Here is a 19,426-nt window from a genome sequence, read left to right as displayed (position 1 = left end):
CTTACATCAGACATGCTCAGTTTTTACCACAAATGAGGATCAGTATCCTACTCAGTCATTCCTCTCCTATTTTCAGTTATTTCTAAATCCTGACGTGAGAAGGGAGACCCTGTATTTTCAGGGTGTCAGTTTCCCAGCATATGTGGCGTGGAATGTGGGTTTGGTTTTGGTTTTTCATAAAAAGCCAAATAGCTTGTCCAGTTTTGAAATCCAGCCTACAGAGTTGACATCCTCACCTGTGATTATGAGAGACCAAAGCGGGTTGGGGGGTGTTTTAAATTACAACAGGTAGCTTTTTGTCTTGCATAGGAGGACCAAGGAGCTGGACTAAGAGGTTATAGAGAGATTACAAGGAAAAGCTGTTTAGAAAACCTTATGTCACATGATCAGGAGTTAAACCATGAGTGCTTTGCACAGCTTTCTACTTAAGAGAAATCCCCAAGAAAGAATTCAGTTCAAAGAGTGTTCTGTTGCTGGACAGGGTTTTTTTTACATAAAAACTTTGTGGTCTGCAATCCTTAAAGATTAAAATTTCAACATTTATCTTGACTCCCAGCTACGGTATCCTGTTCTATAATTAAAAAAAACAAGAAAGCATAGAGGCTTTAGAAGAGCTGCATTTATAACCCACTAATGCACTAGAGAAAGCACGAAGGAGAATGTATCTGAGAATTTCTGCCCTATTTCCTCATGCAGTAGCAAAGCTGGAATTGTCAGGTTACAATTTGCTGTGACTAGAGTTCAGAACTAAAATTTCCGTGTTGGCTCTCTTGCCTACTGACTGGAGCAAGTTTGTTCTCTGATTTGCTGAGGTGGGGAAAGGGACTGGCAGGTTGTGAAGTTCAAATGCCAGACATGCTAGAAAAGGCAGAGACAGCCTCTTCTCAGAAGTGTACAGTGAAAGGACAAGGGCAATGGACACAAGTTGCAACAGAGAAGATTCTGAATGTATATAAAAGAAAAATAAAATTAATGGTGAGAGTGATTAAGCTCAGGAACCAGGTGCAAGAGGGGCTGTGGAATCTTCATCATTTCAGAGATTCAGAATGCAATTGGAAAGGACCCCAAACAGGCTGACCTAACTCAGGTTAGACCAGCTCTGAGCAGACCATGATCCACAAAGGTCCCTTTCAGCTGAAGTTACACTACTATTGTGTGATTCTTTGGGATTGTTTCCCCTCCGTGATTTTGGCTTTTCCACAGTGCTCTGCCGGTTCCTTTTCCCTTGATGAGAGACATATCTCAGGACTCTGTTCCACTTTTGGTCATGCTGGTGGAGAGCCTGGCGGGTGAGGAGCAGTCCATTTTTAAGCACCTTCTGTGCTGAATCCAAACAACTTTCTGATCGCCAGTCATACCAATAAATGATTGTGTGTCAACAATCAAGTAATCATGATGGGTCATTTGAATTAATATCCTATAAAGATGTATCAGTCAGTTCGCTCTTCACAAGCTTGTAACTTGAAGCAGTCACTATTGTATTGCTCTTTAAACTTAATTTCAAGTATAATTTAAAGAGTAGAGAGATTAGCTTTGTTCAAAAGAAATAAAAAGTTCTGGAGGATGTGGTCTGTGTGTAGTCACTGACATCAAACTCTGAAACAGTTTCAGTGCTTTTCATTAGAGGCATGAATATGCTTCACCTTTTTAAAAACTACTTAAGTTGGGGGAGGGGAAACCTCAATGCATACAGACAGCATTCAATCTCATGATGCTTCCTGTAATTATACCACTTTTTAACCCTTTACTCTGAACTAGCTATTATCTCTTAAAAAAGCAAACTTGAAATTCTCTTTTGATTAATACTTACATGTGCATTCACACTGTATGTATTCAGATAGATGGCTGTTGGACTCCACACATTCAGAGCATCCCTCCTGAACCTAGACCTTGAAAAAACTCAAGTGTATAGCTGTTCAGTACCATGTGTTAGTAAATGCCTTCCTTGTGTGTGGGACATATGGCAGCATCTACTGTGATAACCTCTTAAACCTAACTGCAGATGAGATGACTACTGGCTTGACTTCTATCCATCTGTCATTCAAATGTTCACCTGATGCTTATTTGGACAGCTCTCCCAGGTTGTCCTCAAATTGCATAATTGGTGAAAAAATCCAGACAATCAGTATGCGTAGTTACCTTTTTGATTTTCTTTCACGTGCACTGATACCTTTTATATTTGGGGAACCTGGAAGTCCACACAGTGCAGAGTCTGTGGACTATGCATAGGTTACATGTCAGAATGGTTGAACTCAGAGGTGTTAAGTATTGTTGTTGTGCTGTCTTTGTACTCATTACACGTGATTTTGTTTAGATATTTCCAAGCAGTATTGTGTATTTTGGTGTAGAATAGGATGGAGCAAAACCTTCAACCTTGCAATAAAGCAGCAGCTCTTTGGAACTGAACAGACTGCTGCTGCATCCGTCAATAGGTAATCCATGTTACAGAGACTGTGGCCTTAGATAAACTCATTTAGACTGCTAGCTTGTGAAAGGGATATTCAAGAAAATATTATAGAAGTATTTCAGGATTGGAGTGTCGTCTGCCATTTTTTCGACTCAGACATCAGTAAGAATTGTCTGCTGCAGAGCAAAATAGAATCGTTGCAAAAGCTGATGTGTGTTTCTATTTCTCATCCTTTCAAAGGCAACCATCAAAGGTCCAGCAAAGACTAGATGACTTTGCTGACCTTAGTGTGCCTGCAGCAAAATTGTTTTCGAAGACATCATAGTCTTTCTGCTTTTACTGGAACTAATTCTGGTACAGTTCAGTCAGATTCATTGCCTGAATTTTAGTGCTCTTTAGCTCATTTCTTGGATGCTAGATGACTGAATTAGAACAGACTTACTGTTCCCTCAGTTTACCTACCTCCACAAGTTGGTAGCTGATGTCCTTGTCCGAGCTTTGTTATGTTTCCTAGCTATTCTTTACTACATAGTCTGATTTTCTGAAAACCTTTTCAAGTATTTTCAGCTAGTTTTGTTAGAGTTAGCCTTTTTGACTAGATGTAACTCAGTAGATAGATCTAAGAAAACGTAACCTCAGTAGCAAGCAAAAAAAACCCAAAAAACCAAACAAACAAAAAACCCAACAAAAAAAAACAACAAAAAAACAACAACCCACCAAAAACTGCACAGAAACAATGTTAAGAATTAGGGATGGAGTAAAGAACACGTATACAGCTATACTGGTTTTCCATCCCCATTACTGTGTGCTGTTTTCTGATCTAAAATAATACACAAAAACCAGAAGAACAGAAAGGATGACTAGAACTGTGGAACTCCTTCCCTATTAGGAGCAACGAGACAGCCTGAAAAATAGAAGACTGACATGAGAGGAGGATATGAGTGAAGCCTACAAATATGTTAATGGTGTGATGAAGATGAATAGGGAAAGACCAGTCATTAGATATTTCAAGACAAGAATTACAGGATATCAGGTGAAGTTGCCAGCTGACAGTTCAAAAATAAAAAGAGCTATTTCTTTGCATACTGCACGATTAAATTGCAGAACTCGTGCCTTAGAACATAGTAGAGTCAAACAATTTGGTGTTCAAAATGCACTGAAATTAATGAATAAAAATTGTAACTTTAATACGAAGACATTGCCCTTGTCTGAAAAAATCCTAGATTTGCAAATTGCTGCATTGGTGTATAGATTATACCTAGGAAGTATTCCTTTGTAATTGCCCTGTATTTCTGCTCTACTGTTATTTATCTGCCTTTAGTCATTATCAGAAATAGGGTGCTGACTCAGTACAGCAATACCTATATACATACGATAAAGACAAGAAACCAAACTGTTAAATTTTCTTGGTGTTTTCAGTACTAAAGCACTTCTTGTTTTGCTTAAAGAGATTTCTGACAAAGTCAGCTAAACTAAAATAACTGTGTGTTCAGCTTTTTGTGGTGGTTTAAATGAATTTATTTAAATCACAACCTTTTTAAAGTAGGGAAGGCATCCGTTCTCTCTTTTACTTTGCTCCTTAGCCTTGGCTTCATTCTTTTTTTTTTCCATACCACTACTGTTTTATTGTGGTTTTTTTTTTTTAGTGGTTTTCTCATCTGTCAAATGTAGTGTCTTTTTGAATTATGCAGATTAGCAATGAAGTGTTGCAGAAACAAGTGATATTCTAAAATCGAGGAAGCTGTATCATTTCTGAATGCTGGCTTTTATTCACCCAGCTGTGCTATTTTTTTCTACCAGCTTGAGGCTTATACTGTAATTCTTCTCTGTATTTTTCTAACATTTAATATGCTACTGATAGCAAGGCAGGAATTGTCTCCTTTTCTTCAGAGTAAGCATCTTAAAATATAGTTTGGGACATTGTCTTTCAATTTTTGACTTGTTAAGAGAGTTTGTCTAGAACTTTTCTTAGAGGAGGTTTGTCATTTCCTCTGTCAGTACAAAAACTAAACAGTGAAATGCAGCTCCCTGGGTTCTCATGCAACTTTTGTTAGGTACAACTGTTTTTGTTAGATACAGCTTTTGCTGGGGCTTGTTAGGCAAGTTTGCTGTATTCCATTTAAATAGTTACCATATTCCACTCCAGCAGAGACTTTGTGCCACGTATATGAAGGGGTGAATATGTAGCGTGTGTGAATCTGCTTGAAAGATGCTAACGGTTCTTTTCAAAGTTTTAATGGACGTACACAGCACAACTGAGAATCACAAAAACATGAAGGAAACTGAAAATGCCTGAATTTCAGTTCTTCTGTTAGCCACTTGGTCAGCCAATCTCTTGAAAGCAGATGCCTCTACAGCACTAGTCTTCAGTATCTTTTAATTTGTAGAAGACACAAATATTTTCCAGTGCATCTTGTGCAGCAAATTTAAACTTCTGGGTTAGTAGCAATATGCATAGCTTTTCTTACTTACCTTCTTTAGATTTCTAAGTAGTCCGCAAACCTGTTAGGAAAACCACTGCTATGTAATCATAAAAATACTATTCTTTTCTTATTTTACCATGTCCATAATCTTTGTAGATGACCTAAATTTGAACCTCTGTTTCTTTTAATATACCAGCTTGGCAAACTTTTTTTCTCATCATTTTGATGTCTATTTCTGCAGAACTAACTCTACCTGTTGTAGAATTTGGCAGGCCGTGTAAGCTGTTAGTCTGCTAGGTACTTCATCTGTAGACTTCTCTTATTGAGTAAACATGGTTGAAGATGTTAGTGGCACAGTCAATAAAGGACAGACTATGTCTTTTGTATGTACATTCCAAGACTTTTCTTGGCCCTGGCCCCAGCTGCTGCAGCGGGATTTTTAATGGAAAATTATTTCATCTGTCAGAATAATCTGGGCATCTGCTGTTCCTGTTCTGGCAGTATGGGAAAACCATATGTTCAGTTTGACTGGAGCTTTCTTTAATGTCCCTAGTATCTGTGTTTCAGGTCTTTTTCACCTTGTGTGATGTTTCAAGGATAGATATTAATATGTAGCAATTATTACTCACTTTAGTCAGCAGGAAAGAGGCATTGCTGCTGGTGGCCTTAAGTTGAGGTACGAAGTTTAGCTAATATTCGTATATTGTCTGAGTCTTAGGTGTCTTACACTTAATGAAATTATTATTGCTACAAGGAGTAGATGTTATGATGAAGTAGAAATTTTTCAAAAATGTAGGAAGGGATTAGAAGATAGCAGCAGTATGATCAATCAAGTTATGTGGGTTTGGGATTTTTTTTTTTTTTTGACATAAAGTATACTGTGTTGCCTTGATCTGGTCCTTACTAGCCTTTTCTACAGAAATAACTTAATTAAGAAGTTGAATTATCAGGACCAAAAAATATTGCTTGAAGTTTAATTATCTTATTTTAATAGCAGGTTCCTCACCTAGCTCCAGTAGCAGCTCCTCTGTTAATCCAATGGCTTCTCTTGGAGCATTGCAGACGCTGGCAGGGGCTACAGCAGGCCTCAATGTTAGCTCTTTAGCAGGTAAGCTATGTGTTGGGGTGGGGTGGTGAAATAGCTGATTATCACTTCTCAGGCTGTGCTAGTTCTGTGGGGGTGTTTTTCTGCTCCCTGTCTTTTTGTAATAGTGCAGAGTATTTGAAAGGCAATTGATCTGGCTCAGTGGAAGTACTCAGTCATCTTTATTTCCTCTTTCTTATACAGGAATGGCAGCCTTAAATGGAGGACTTGGCAGTGGTGGTCTCTCAAATGGGACAGGTAGCACAATGGAAGCCCTCACGCAGGCTTATTCTGGAATCCAGCAATATGCTGCTGCTGCATTGCCCACACTCTATAACCAGAGTCTCTTAACACAGCAGAGTATTGGTGCAGCAGGAAGTCAAAAAGAAGGTAAGCAAAAAGTTGTAGAAACAACTTGAGAGGGGTTTTCAAAAGGGCAAGCTCAGCCCTTGCAGCTGCCTTATCTGCAGAGCTTTTATTTGGTGGCATTTTTTAGAATCCTAAAGTTACTGAAGATATAGAAGGAAAACCTGTGAGGTCTCTCTGTTAAGGGCTGTCCACAGTACTTTTTATACAGGAGGTTTCTCCCCAGATTTGTCTAGTCTTAAATGCTCAGTAATCATATTCCTCCACTTTCTCGGAGGACAGGAGAGTGTGAGTCTGCAGCCTGATACATCCCACTGTCAGAGAATCAGTTGTGGTTTTGTTAAATTTATTTTTTTGGTCCTTCACCTCTTCCCACAGATACTTAATGCCGATCTCTTCACTCTTTAGATTCAGAATCGATTTAACATGCAGTGTAAAAAAAATGAAGAATGTAGGAGTAAGTTTTCAGCAGAATGTAGGATGATGCTTGGAAAAGAATCTGTCAGATTACGAGTAATGCGATTGCTTGTATTTTGTATTGAGATTTACTTAGTTTCTTTGGGCCACAAGCTTTGCATAACCTTTTTTGTTTTAGTCACCACCTGGGGCTCAAACTTACTGTTCAGCTTTCATTACAGCAAAGATCTGTGAACCAGTTTTGGCACAATGTGGAAATTACAAGCAAAAATGGTGAGAAAGAGCTAGAATTATTTGAATGATCAATCCCAGCAAAGGGTCATGCTGATGTATTCTGGAATCAAGTAGTCCACAGAAGTGCAAACAGCAGTTTCATTGTTTTACCTAGAAAATTTGGCTTGAATGGCTCTTCCACCTTTTTTTGTGAAGTGGGCCTATAATATCCATGCTCTTTCTGAATTTATATTCCTACTTGTTGTTTGAAGGTCCAGAGGGAGCCAATCTGTTTATCTACCATCTCCCCCAGGAGTTTGGGGATCAGGATCTGCTGCAGATGTTCATGCCATTTGGAAATGTCGTCTCTGCCAAGGTTTTCATTGACAAGCAGACCAATCTAAGCAAGTGTTTTGGTACGTTGGGTCTAGTCATTACCTGTAGAAAGGTGGCTTCTTTCAAGTAATCTCTTTTCCAGTATATTGTCTAGTCTAGCTCTTAAGTCAAGTAGTGACTCTTTCTCTATATCCCTAAAAATAAATAAATAAATACAAACTCTTCCAGTTCTGTATTTTCCTGATTGAATGAACTGTGTTTTCCTGATTTTCGTTGTGACTTTTTGCTTTTCCTGATTTCATACTGTTATGCCTCATTATACTGTTATGGCCCTAGATAATTCACTATGATTTGTAATCATGGTATAGTTCCTTCTCTTCCCCCTTTCTGTCTTTTCACTAATTGTTTACGTTTCTGTATATATTACTTACTACGTTATCATTATGAATGATTTCTATTAATATTTTTATATATAATTATTATGGCTACCATATAGTACAGGAGCATTTAACTCTGATATTCTGTAAATGCTCTGAAGGCAATTTTTAAAGCTTCCTACTAATTCTTGAAAACTTTGTAATAGAAAAACGTTTTCAGCTGTTATTTACTACCTGACTTTGGCGGCATCTCTTATCCTAATTTCACGCTGCTTATTGTGTATTTAGATGGGAGGCACGTCAGGGTGGGAAGTGTATCCTAAAACTGTAAATCAACCTGTCGTGCTACTGTTACTAGCCAAATAGATTATTTTCAGTTAACTGCTAAAGTCTGTGATGCCAAGAGGGCAAATAATATATTCTTCCTTAGCTTGTGTAGTAGGAGGCTGTGCGTGTGGACTGAAAGATTTGCGGGTTTATTTTCCTCACTTTGAAACCCCAGTGCAAGCAGTTGTAGCATTTTTGTAGTGCTGTAAGCTCTCGTGACTATTTTGATAGATGGAGATTTCTTGTGATGGAATAAGAGAGGTGAGCCTTTCTATATGGTTTTGATAGCTCTGTGCCTACGTAATATCCTGTATTTTTTAGTATTTGAGCCAAAAGATGTGGACAATCTGATGCTTTGTGAGAACACAAAAATATGCTGAGCATCAGGCTGTTACACCTGCACATGGAATGATCTCCCCAGGTAGTGATACCAGCCATTGACTGGAGTTGCTTAAAATGGGTTCCTTCAAAACCCTGGAGAAGTTTATTTTGAGGATGCTCTTTCCCTGGGGTGATATACAGCTTTTCATCCAGGAGAGACCTAAACGTAATAGTGGTACAAGTGCCACACTGCCTTGACAGCTACTTCACTCCAAACAAATCTACTCCCATAATGCCAAGAGAGTGATTTCAGTCTTGTATCTTTAATAAGCTTTCATATATAGATTAACGTTTTCGAGGTTTGGTTTTTTTCCAGGTATGAGTTCTTATAAAACAAACAGCAGTACTAATTTTTTGTTGGAAGACTAGAAAATGTTATTTTAATTTCCTGAGCTTTGTATATCTTTTGGCCAAAGTTCCATATGTCAGAAAGCAGTGTTTTGTCTGAGAGCCCTTAAGCCCTTAAGTAAGAAGTTTTTATGAAGAGTCTAAAATAGTTGTGAGCTTCTGAAAATGGCATTTCATGCAAGCCTCTCTTACTTTGTGAGTACCTGCATTTCCAATTGTGAGTAGCTGTTCTGGACAGCTTTGGCATGATGTAATTATGTATTTTCCTTTCTTCAGGTTTTGTAAGTTACGACAATCCTGTCTCTGCGCAGGCTGCCATTCAGTCAATGAACGGCTTTCAGATTGGCATGAAGCGTCTGAAAGTACAGCTCAAGCGCTCTAAGAATGACAGCAAGCCATACTGAGCGCCCCTCCCCTCCGGGACTGGAGTGAGAAGGATCTTCTGGTAAGTTGGAGAGGAGCGCACTTAGTGATTTGAAGCCCTAAGGCTGTGTTTTTACAGTCCTGGAAGCTGATCCATGCCTTCTGTCTGGCACATCTTCCCCTGAAGATTCGGCTGCAGCCTCTGCTGAGAATCCTGCTTCGGATTGAGGACAAGTTTGTGCTTTTGTTTCCAGTGTTTTACTTTGGAGTTTAGGTGCCATATCGCTGAGGGTTTGTTTCCCCCCCCCCGCCCCCCCTTATTTGAAGTTTGCTGTGTTTGTAACCAGTGTGTGTTGAGAAGGACCAATGCCAGCTCCTTGGGGGTGGGGAGGGAAGGTTAAAGGGAGCAGCAGAAACTGACACCACACCACCATGGGGGAGAGGAGAAGGGAAAGCAGAAATAACACAGAACAGCTGATGAAAACAAAGATGGGGAAGGAGAAGTGAGTCTATCCAAGTTTGGGTGAACAAAGAACCGACTTCATGTAGCCTTTGTCATGCCCCATCCACTCTTTGAAATTTCCTTAACTGTATGCCATGGTGGGGATTTAGTAAATCCTAAAGCAGGAGGCAGGCTAGAAGGGTGAACACATTAACAAGCCAAAGGAAAACTGCAGTGATTTTTTTTTTTTGCTGTATATAAAGTAGTGTTTATATAGCACTGTGAATGTACACAGCACTTTATAAAAATATTAGATAATGTCCCTGCCCAGAAAATTTCACTGTCCATTTACAGTTGAATATTAATGAGATGCAGTGGATTTCTCCATATTTAAAAAAACTTACCCTATGTACTTTATCTAGGTTTTGTAGAAAGTTATAGAGAGAGACAGCTTGGTCTGGATGAATACCTCTGGGGCTGGAAACAAGAAACTTTTGATCCCTGGTAACCTGCAGAATTTTTTTGACAATTTTTGACAATTTTTCTTAACAGTTCATCACATTCCCCATTTCTGTGGAATAATGTCCTTTTTGCAGAGTATTACTTTGAATTCATTCTGATAAGCATAATGTAAGTGCTGTTTGTTTCTCTATTAAAATGATTGTTAAATTGAGATACAAAGCCCAGAGTTACCCTAACGCAGCTCTTGAGGCTCCTGTTTCATACATGTTCTCATAGGATTTGATTTCTCAGTCTTAACTCTGTTGCAAAGATAACTTCTTGGGTTTTTTTAAAGAAAAAAAAAAGGTAAAACAATTTGTGCAGTGATTTGGTCTAGTAATTAGGTATTTCTTTATACTGCAGTTTTCCTTTAAGGTGGTGTGTACCAGTGCAAAACAGGCTAACACAGGAGCTGTGAAACCAGAGCAGAGCATTGAGCCATTCAGTCTTATTCTGCCTTTTGGTACTAGCTGTTACCGTCTATATTGAAGGAAAATTGAACACACCCCTTCAATGAACACACACTTTTTCTGCACAGTTGTGAAATTGCTAATGCGTTGCTAAGGGCCTTTGTGATACACTGTTTCCAGGGGGCTCAAAGGACTTTTGACACTCTGGCCTGAGTTGTTTTAAGAAATCAGAGTCCCATTTTATAACCACAAAAATCCACCTCTGTCACAAGAGGAAGTTTACAATTTCTGTGTGTCTTTAACAGAAGTTCCATTTACCTCATATTTTCTCCTTTTCCTTGTTTTCTTTGTATTCCTGGTTCGTCATGCTGTTTCCCAGGGCACCGGCTAACACTGCAATCTGGGAACCAGCTGCTAAATGATGAGTGTGTGGGTGAGACAAAGGGTTGGGAGCTTCTGTTCTGCTCCAGCAGGAGGAGCACTAAACCCACCAAACCTGAGATCATGTTCAGAATCCGCACCCATGTGTGGTGGTCGGTAGGCAATGTTGGGTGTTCCCAGGGACTGGGTCCCCTGGGATCTCAAACCTCAGAAGTACAAGGCCTGGCCTGAAGCATCCAAGAAGAGCCCTTTCCATTCTTAAATTGAAAATCAAACAGTTGATGCCACTCTGTCTATATTGATGGCAGACAGGTAAATCTATCAGTATTATTCAAATCATTTTGTGGTGGCAAAGATTCAAAGGCCAGATTGCCAAATTTCCCAGTTATGCTGGCATGTGGTACCCTTCGATGTTAATTATTTGAATCTCTCTAGAAACGTAAACATACACTTAAGTGAACCATGTACACTTGAATTCTGCACGATGGGAAAGATGTGTCCTGGTTTTCTGAGAAAAGAGTGTTGGGAGTGTGAAGGCCTCCAGGGTGATAATGGGATTTTTTTTTTTTTTTTAATAAATAATATACTTTTCAAAAAAAGAAAAAAAAAAAAAAAAAAAAAAAAAAACAACCATAGTTGGGAGCAACTGCTCCAAGTGCAACCTGCTGTAACCAAGAATGTTGTTTCTATTTTTATAGAAGTTTTATACTGCTCCAGGGTGGAGAATATTTATTACCTAAATTATTTCACTGGAAAAAAAAGGCCAGGGTTTTGTAGAATCCTGAATGTGATTGTTTTACACACATAATGATGTGCATGATTGAAACTACTGATTTTCAGTGGCCTGTTTGCAGCCCAACAACTGCTAAATGGGGAAGACGAATGCTGTGAACCAGTGGAGGAGAGCACTGTGCTCTGGGGTCTCTACAGTCACTCTTACCTTCTTTGCACCCTACCCCACTGTACCTTTGTCCTGTTTTTCTTTTAACCTGATGCTCTGGCCTCTTTACTAGTCATTTCAGTTGCCCAAAATTAGATATTTTAGCTTCTGCATCCTATAGTGTGTCCTCAATACTGTAACTTATGGATCAAGCTTGGCATTGTTGCAAATAGGTGCAACTCCTATTGACTTTAGGAGATTCACCAGTTTACACTGTGGCTTAGTTTGATCAGTGACTCCTCCCAGACAGAATCACCTTAAGACACCTAACTTGGGCTAGCTCTTGTGCCTTACTGGCATAACTATAAGTATTGCCAAAAAGAAAAAGAAAAACAATCTATGCAGGTTAAATTTTTAAATATGTGGTCCTCAGATGGTTTGAATCAATGCAGTTCTGCTCTCTTCATTAGAGCTGCATCAATTTTCACCAGCTGAAGATGTTGCCCTTTTTGTGTATTTGTTTCAGATTTCCCTTTCTTGGTATATCAATGTATATGTTGCCAAAGTTAATAAATGTATCAAGTTTGTGACTTGGGCAGATTTGTTTCTGGTAACAGAACTGATCAGATAAAGTCAACATTTCTGTTTCTGTTTGGTGCCTGCCACTGACTCTGGACATTTAGGCTCTTCTTTGCCTTCCAGTCTTAAGCCAGTTTTCTTCCTCACTCATTGGCAGGAAAGTCTGGGATTCTGGGGACTTGGGGCTTTTAAATTTTATTTTATTTTTAATTCCTATCATACTCTCATTCAAGTGCAAATCAAATCAGTTTCAAATGCTTTATTTCCTGGATAGCAAGATAAGAGTTGGGTGAGTTCCAATAAACTGCAGAAGGATTGGCTTAAGTAGCACATGAACAAAGTATTCTGTACGGTCATAAACCAAAGAATCTGAATTTTCTACGACAAAAGCTAGTAGGACTTCTGATGAAATGGAATTCCATGTTACATGTGCCACCAGGAAGCACTTACATATTTTTAGAAATGGTCTGCTTCATAGATTTATTTTTTTCTCAGAAGACATTTGATTTTACTAGATATGCTGTAATAAGATGGAAGTGTTATGAATAATTGAAGTCTTAGTCTGATGCTACTTAATATCAAGTACTGTAGTAAATGAAATCATAGATTCTTCAGTCCCCTAGATAATCAACAGTCCAAAATAGGATATCTCTTTGTAGTTTTGGTTTTTTTCTTCCAGAAATACAAAGCTTGCATTATTAGAAAATGCCTTTGATATGTAGTGATTAAATTTTAATCCTAAGCAAAACGAGGACTGGAATTTTTCAAAAGTATCTGAGACAATGATGGTGAATATCTCTTTATATTTTAATGGCGAGGCAGTTTACTAGCTGTGGGCACTACTATCTGGAAAATAGGCACCTCAGAAAATTTCTCACTGGCAAATACATCTATGAGGAAAAAGCTTTTCGTCTGAATACTGAAGGTCACATAGCATGATAGAGTGTGCTTGCATGATAGAATTAACTGAAGTGTTTCTTCTTGTTAATGCTTGTGAGTTAGGGAAGAACAGCCAAGCAGAAAGAAATTGTTCCTATTTCATTTCAAAATATCTAAAAGCAAATTGGATAAAGCAAATTGCAAATGAAGGTGCAACTACGAACACACAAAATGCTATGAGAGCTTCTTGTTGCAAACGTTTAAACATAAGGATGTTTTACATCCCTGAGCAGACCTACCACAAAATATAAAACACAGAAGGCAGAATTATCACAGTTGTGAGAATGAAACAAGGACAAACTGGAGTAACTTTCCCCAAGTCATTAAGTTCTTATCCAGTGTCTCATGGCTCTGCTCTTGTAGGTCTGTCCTTCCTCAAGCTTTAATGAAACGTAGTCTTTCACCTCAAAATTGCTGAGTGAAATACTTGAAAAATCTTTATCAAAAAAACCCCAAACAAATCACACAAAGAATTTCTATGGTGCATGCTTAGATGTCACTTGATTTCACGCCTCTTGTTGTTTCCCATGCCTCAGTTCATGATGAATTTGCCTTTCTGGTTTAGGACTGAATCCTTACAGCTATCTGCAAACTATCTAGAGTATTTCTAGAACTATAGAAATAACTGCAAGAGTTGCATTGTACTCTGTTTGCTGGAGCTGGTTTAAACTCCATACTAAGTCTTTTCCCAGAATTGGAAAGTATGAAGAGCAAATTAATCTCAGCGGTTCTAGTAAATTGAGTGTTGCAGGTCTAGTGGACAACGTGCTTCTCGTTGCTTTGGAACTAGAATGCAACACTTGCTGTTTTCAAACATGCTATAAATGCTATAAGATAATATGCAAGTCTCACCTTGCTTTAGTCTCTAACCAGCAGCTTTGAGATGTGCTGAAGAATAAGGCCACAAACAGGAGATAAAGGGGAGTCGGAGGGAGTGAGGAGGGAGGAAGAAAAAAGGAAACACTTGCTTCCTCTCTTGCCTACCTCCCACATTCTTCCCAAATTGTTGTCTCTTGCAGCTCACAAGCTGAGGGGAGGAAACAAAGGTATTTATATCACTTAATATAAGAATTATTTTATTTATAAACTCTTCAAGAAAGCTTCAGGAAACACATTTTTTCTGCTCATCAAACTGGCAACAGTGACTGTAGAGCTTCTCAGAGCCCAGAATCCCCTCCTCATGAAGTCAGGGAGCTGGGGGCTGTTTATATAAAAGGTTGGGAAAGGAAAATCCCTGTGCAGGTCTAATGGTGTGAAAAGTGCTCAGCTAGGACAAGTCTTAACTTGCAGTCAAGTCTTAAGGAATTCTTCTCTAGTGTGTGGAGTTTTTGGTTCCACGTATTTGTCTTGTATAATCTTTTTTTTTTTCCCCCGCCCTGTTCCAAATCACCCACCCCCAGTTTCATGGGCTCCTAGGGAATGAGAAGGGACTGTAGCTGAAGGAAAGAACATGGATTTCCTGGGCTACCACTGCCTAAGAACTTCCCATGTTAGGATGCAAGAAAAGTCTCAGCCATCAAACCACCTGTGAATCCCTTGTGTCCTCTGTCTTGTCTCTCGGTCTCAGTCTCTGTGGGCAAATGTTAGCCCTGGAGCCATAGTTCTTGGAGTCGTTCTCCTGGGGAGGGAGCTTGCTCTGCTCTTCTCCTAAATAGAGCTAGAGGAGACACTGGGCACAGGGCATGGTGAATGCATGCTAATCGACATGTCACGAGGCTGTGGAATGCTCCACAGACCGGGTGTTGAGAGGGAAATCCAGGCCTCTGCTTCCATTTGGTTTCTGGCAGTTTGATGTTTACTTGGTGTCCTTCATGTACTTCGACTTTTACTTGTCCATCGTTGGCATGTGCTGCCCTTCCCTGTCAACTCCCTTCCCCAGGAGATCTCATTGTACAGTGCCCATTCTTGTTCTCTCTCTCTGTGTTTGGATGTACTGCTCTGTGTAACTCAGTGGGTCTCCCTCTTTCTGGTTTGTTTTTTTTCTAGATTCCTGCCGTTTGTTCATCGTTGTGCCTAAAGCATGTCGATGTGGCGTTCAAGTACATCGTCCAAATCCTTGTCTCTTCAGCTTCTCTGATGCTTGAACTCTCACCTTTGACCTTGTGTTGACCTTTGATGCTGATGTGTATTTTTATTATGTTTGTTTCTTTCTTTTTTTTTTTTTTTGTGCTGCCAAATTGGTTTTGCTAGAAAGACTGCTGAAGGGGAATATTTAAACTTGCATTTGAATATAAAAGAATTTCTATTTTTCTAGACCTTCGTAAGATAACCACTTGATTTTGTGAATCTGATTCTTTGTAATTGTCTTCAGAGCAGCCTTGCTAGCATACCTTGTGGAGTATTTGTATTTCTGTGAACATACAGCCAATCACTTTCTAGGCTTAGTTTTTTCTGTGTGCTTAGTTTTAAAAACACAGTTTTGAAGAAAAAGTCAATTATATGGTGTGACTCAATCTTTCAGGAGACTTCCTAGTCACATTTTGCTGATCTGGTTTCTGTGCTTGAGGAGACAGCATGTGTTTTTATGAGATCAAACTTGTGACTTGACTGGCATCAGCAGAAAACACTTGAACTACATTTTCTTCTGATTGTAGCTACATTTTTGCCCTGGCATTTATTGATTTTTTTATTATTATTATTATTTTTATTTTCCCCCTGCTTCCCTGTGTGATTATCAGTCTGCAGTGAAAATTTGATCAAAGTTGATGTTGTATTTTGTTAAGCCCTAGCATGCTTGGTTTTTTTGTAACTACAATCTCCTCAGCAAAATGTGATGTTTTTGTTTTAATCTTTCAAACTAAGATAGTGCCCAGAAATGTTTTGCATGTTTCCTGCTGTTTTCTTCACACCCTCGTATATATCACCTTCACCTCTCTGTTTTCTATAGTTTGTGCAAAAACTGAGCAATTTAATGGGTTTCAAAGGTATCCTTTAAATTGGTGTTTTTGGTATGACAAATATCTGATCAGAAGCCACCTGAGGGCATCTACCTGTGCACTTAGACTGTCTGCCTGACAGAGCACCTGGACCTCGTTCCATCTCCAGTGCTGTCTGAGGCTCCCAGGGGGCTTGGTTGCACTGTTCCTGTAGTGGAAGTTTCGGTGGAAGGGGATAGCTGGGGAGCAGGAAGGTGGGGGAACTTCACAGTATTTCTGTTTCCAAAGTTAGCTGAAGCTAGGGCTCCTTTGAAACACTCTCGATGAGCATTTTGTATAATTCAGGGCACATTTTTGTGAAGTCCAGCCCCAGTTTAATACCATCGGGCAGACCTTGGTGGCAGGATCCTGGAAGGATCTAGGTTAGCTCTTGAAATAGTGTTTGAAATGTCTCAGAGAAAGCATTTGTAAACCTGGTCCTACAACTGCTGGCTCTTTTCCCAAGTGACAAGCACAATACAACAGCCGCTGAAGCTGTTACCTGAACAGGGTACCATCCCCAGCTCTCTTCTCAAGGGCCTTAGCTGGGGAATCTCTACGGAGATTTTTTAGTTTTTGTTTAGTTTTTAATTGGGTAATGAGCTAAGCAGTTTTTCTGGCTTGCAGGATGAACTAGAACAGGTTACCGCTTTCCGGGTAGCAGGCTTCCCCCTACCCTACGTACCATCTGCACAGGTAGAAACTGGGATGTAGCTTCTTGTAGAAGGCACCTGAAGAGTGTGTGCTGTGATGAAGTTTCAGTCAGAAGGAGAAGCAAGCTAGTGCAGGTATCTTAACAGTAGAAAATAATGTGAAATGAAATCCCAGGAGAAGGAGTTTTGCTGAGAAAACAAATCGTGTTTGATTGGGATAATGCAAAGATGCAGAAGGATTTTTTTTTTTTTTTCCTATCCTACTCCTGAGTTGGCTGAGGATACTATATTCTCAGTGGATATTGGCTAGACTTGTGTAGACAGTCCTTAATCTGCTTGTAAGACAGAACATGTTTGGATATGGTACATATACCTGGGAGTGAAGCGTGAGGCTGGATGAAAAAAGGAGAGAGACTTGTTTATTTGGGAGGTAGGGTTGTGGGCTGGCTGCTGTTAGTCCCACAGTCTGAATGCACAGGGCTGTGTGTCAGTGGGGGGCACTGATACCCTGCAGTGTGTTGAGTAACTGCCAATACGTTTCTGTACATGCGCATTTGGTTCCATAAGGAACTTTGGGGAAACCTGTGGAAAAATATCTGAAGAAAACCAAAATGCCAAACATTGGATGTTTCTTTCCTTTCTTCTTTCCTTTTCTTCCTTTGGTTGTTTTAATTGTTCTGTGGTGGTTTTAATGGATTTGAGACAGTGGAGCAGCAGCTGCCTTTCTGATTTTTGGCTGCTTTTTGTGAATAATTTAAAAAGAAAATTTACATTTTGGAGACAAACCTGTGGGCTTTTTTATTGGTACAAACATTGTATTTAACACTAGGGGTTTTGTACAGTTTTTTGCCTTTTCTACTAGAAAACAATGTAAAGTGATTCACAATGTGACGAGAAAACAAATTGCCACTATGACCAAATGTAGAGTCTGTTCTGCAGTAACGGGATTTAATCAACTCGAAGTCGTGGTTCAGTCGTAGAAATGCTTTTCTTTACCTTGTTTGAGCTGTTCCTTTTTTTTCTTGTTTTGATTTGCAAAACAAAATGTCTTTTTGTGTGAAATTGTGTTGTACTCTGTAGAGAATTACGGATTTTACTTTAATGGTTTAAAAAGCAGAGGAGCACATGTTGCTTTTCTGATCGCAGAGTTTGTGTAGTGGATTTAAAATGAAAAGATTTGTTACAAGTTTGGAACGAGCGAGTATGTGTTAAAGGAATTTTCTTCCTTTTGTGTGTGTGGTTTTTTTTCTTTTTGTCCCAAAGGGCAACTTAAAGCTGTTTTAATTGCACAGACACACCGACAACAAGTCATTTTGTATATGCCAAGTGTGGTACCTTCCTTTGTTTATTTGCTATTAAACTGTTTGAGAAGAGTCCTTGTGTGTTGTATTTGTGTCTTAAACTTGAGGTTCTTTTTGGGTCCAAGTGTGGGAAGATGAGGAGAGAGATGAGAGAATTATCTTCCAGTTACTTAGCTGTGAGCCACAAAAATTTTCATGGCCCGATACCACTTGATCTGGAGGTACAATATAGCCCTGGATTTTTACCTCTGTGTAGATGAGTTACTTTGAGTAGAAATGGAAAAGCTTTTTGGTTGTTTAGCCTGCATTTTGTATCCTTTGGCAGTCAAGTCCCCTTTAGACGTTAGATACAGAAAAGCTGAGAATCTTGGATAATGCAAATATGGGATACACTGGGGAGTGAGGTGTAAGCATATCCAGCCTCACAGAATTGCTGCGTAGCCACTTGCCTGTCCGTGCACTGTGCTTCATGGTGTTTCAAGGGCTAAATAACTTCAGCATAACACCAGACTTCAGCTATGTAGGAACAGCACACGTGCGTGGTGGTGTGTGGGATTAGACAGGCACCAGCTCATGCTGCTCCCACGAGCCCAATACCCACCGCTGCCTCCTTACCCCTTCCAGGAACACAGCCAAGCTTGCCGAACCGATCCTGGTTCTGCAGCATGAAGGTCGCTGCAGCCCCCAGTGCTCCTGGTCCTGGCAATACTACACAGGGAAGCTCCAAATGGGTTGGGATTACTTACTAGCTCAGGTTTTGTGATAAGCGAAAGTTACCTGCTTTGCTTTTAGAACTAAGATACATTAATCATTTGAAATAAAATGAGTTGTAAAAAAATAAATACTTTGGTGTAGGCAAAGTATAATTAATTTAGAAAGTTGCCATGAGTTTGACATTAATATTGCCTCTCTCAGAAGGAAAGTACCACAATGGCCGTGACTTTGCCACGTTTCTGAAAGCTCCTAAAATTCAGTAACGTTACTCCTTCCTTCTGCTGTCTTGCATCTCAGAGACTGCAAGCGTTTTCAGGGCAGCTATGTTTCTCCTCCATGTCCTTTTCCTCTGTTATCTGGCATACTCTGTTTCACCCCATTACTTCCTACATGACTGTAAATCTGAGAGCACTTGCAAGCGTCGGGATTCAGTGCAGCGTTCCTTTCCCTGCAGTGCACCAATTGCGAAGTGAGGCGCTGAGCCACCTGTTGCAGAGTATGCCGGGATCCCTGCAGTTAATTTGCAGCTGTTGAGAAGGGAGGCCGGAGAGATTTCGGTTCAGATATGTCTGAGGTGAAGGATGGAGAGAAACAATTGAATCAGAAAAAGGGTTTGTTTAGGCAGGATGGAAAATTCCTGCTTGTGCAAAAAGTTGGCTGTCCTCATCT

The 19,426-nt window shown here is 39.6% G+C and overlaps 1 protein-coding gene across 26 annotated transcripts in view; it reads left to right on the top strand.

Annotated features, from left to right (window-relative positions):
• CELF1 (CUGBP Elav-like family member 1) overlaps nucleotides 1-19,426 on the top strand; it is a gene marked incomplete at its 5' end in the record, with an annotated part of 71,693 nt that overhangs the window by 46,108 nt on the left and 6,159 nt on the right. For 14 of the 26 annotated variants that reach the window (XM_082318693.1, XM_082318691.1, XM_082318696.1 and 11 more), the window contains 4 exons: nucleotides 5,825-5,938; nucleotides 6,119-6,304; nucleotides 7,183-7,326; nucleotides 8,956-11,406. In XM_082318693.1, the coding sequence (XP_082174819.1) occupies nucleotides 5,825-5,938; nucleotides 6,119-6,304; nucleotides 7,183-7,326; nucleotides 8,956-9,083 (572 nt within the window). In that variant the 3' untranslated portion in view covers nucleotides 9,084-11,406. Of the gene's footprint in view, nucleotides 1-5,824; nucleotides 5,939-6,118; nucleotides 6,305-7,182; nucleotides 7,327-8,955; nucleotides 11,407-15,160; nucleotides 18,121-19,426 lie in introns of those variants that run through there. The other 12 variants (XM_082318683.1, XM_082318702.1, XM_082318681.1 and 9 more) reach the window with 3 other exon arrangements.

Source organism: Platalea leucorodia (assembly GCF_965183815.1).
Source record: "Platalea leucorodia genome assembly, chromosome: 7".
Lineage (NCBI taxonomy): Eukaryota > Metazoa > Chordata > Aves > Pelecaniformes > Threskiornithidae > Platalea > Platalea leucorodia.
This window is presented reverse-complemented; position numbering and strand designations above follow the sequence as displayed.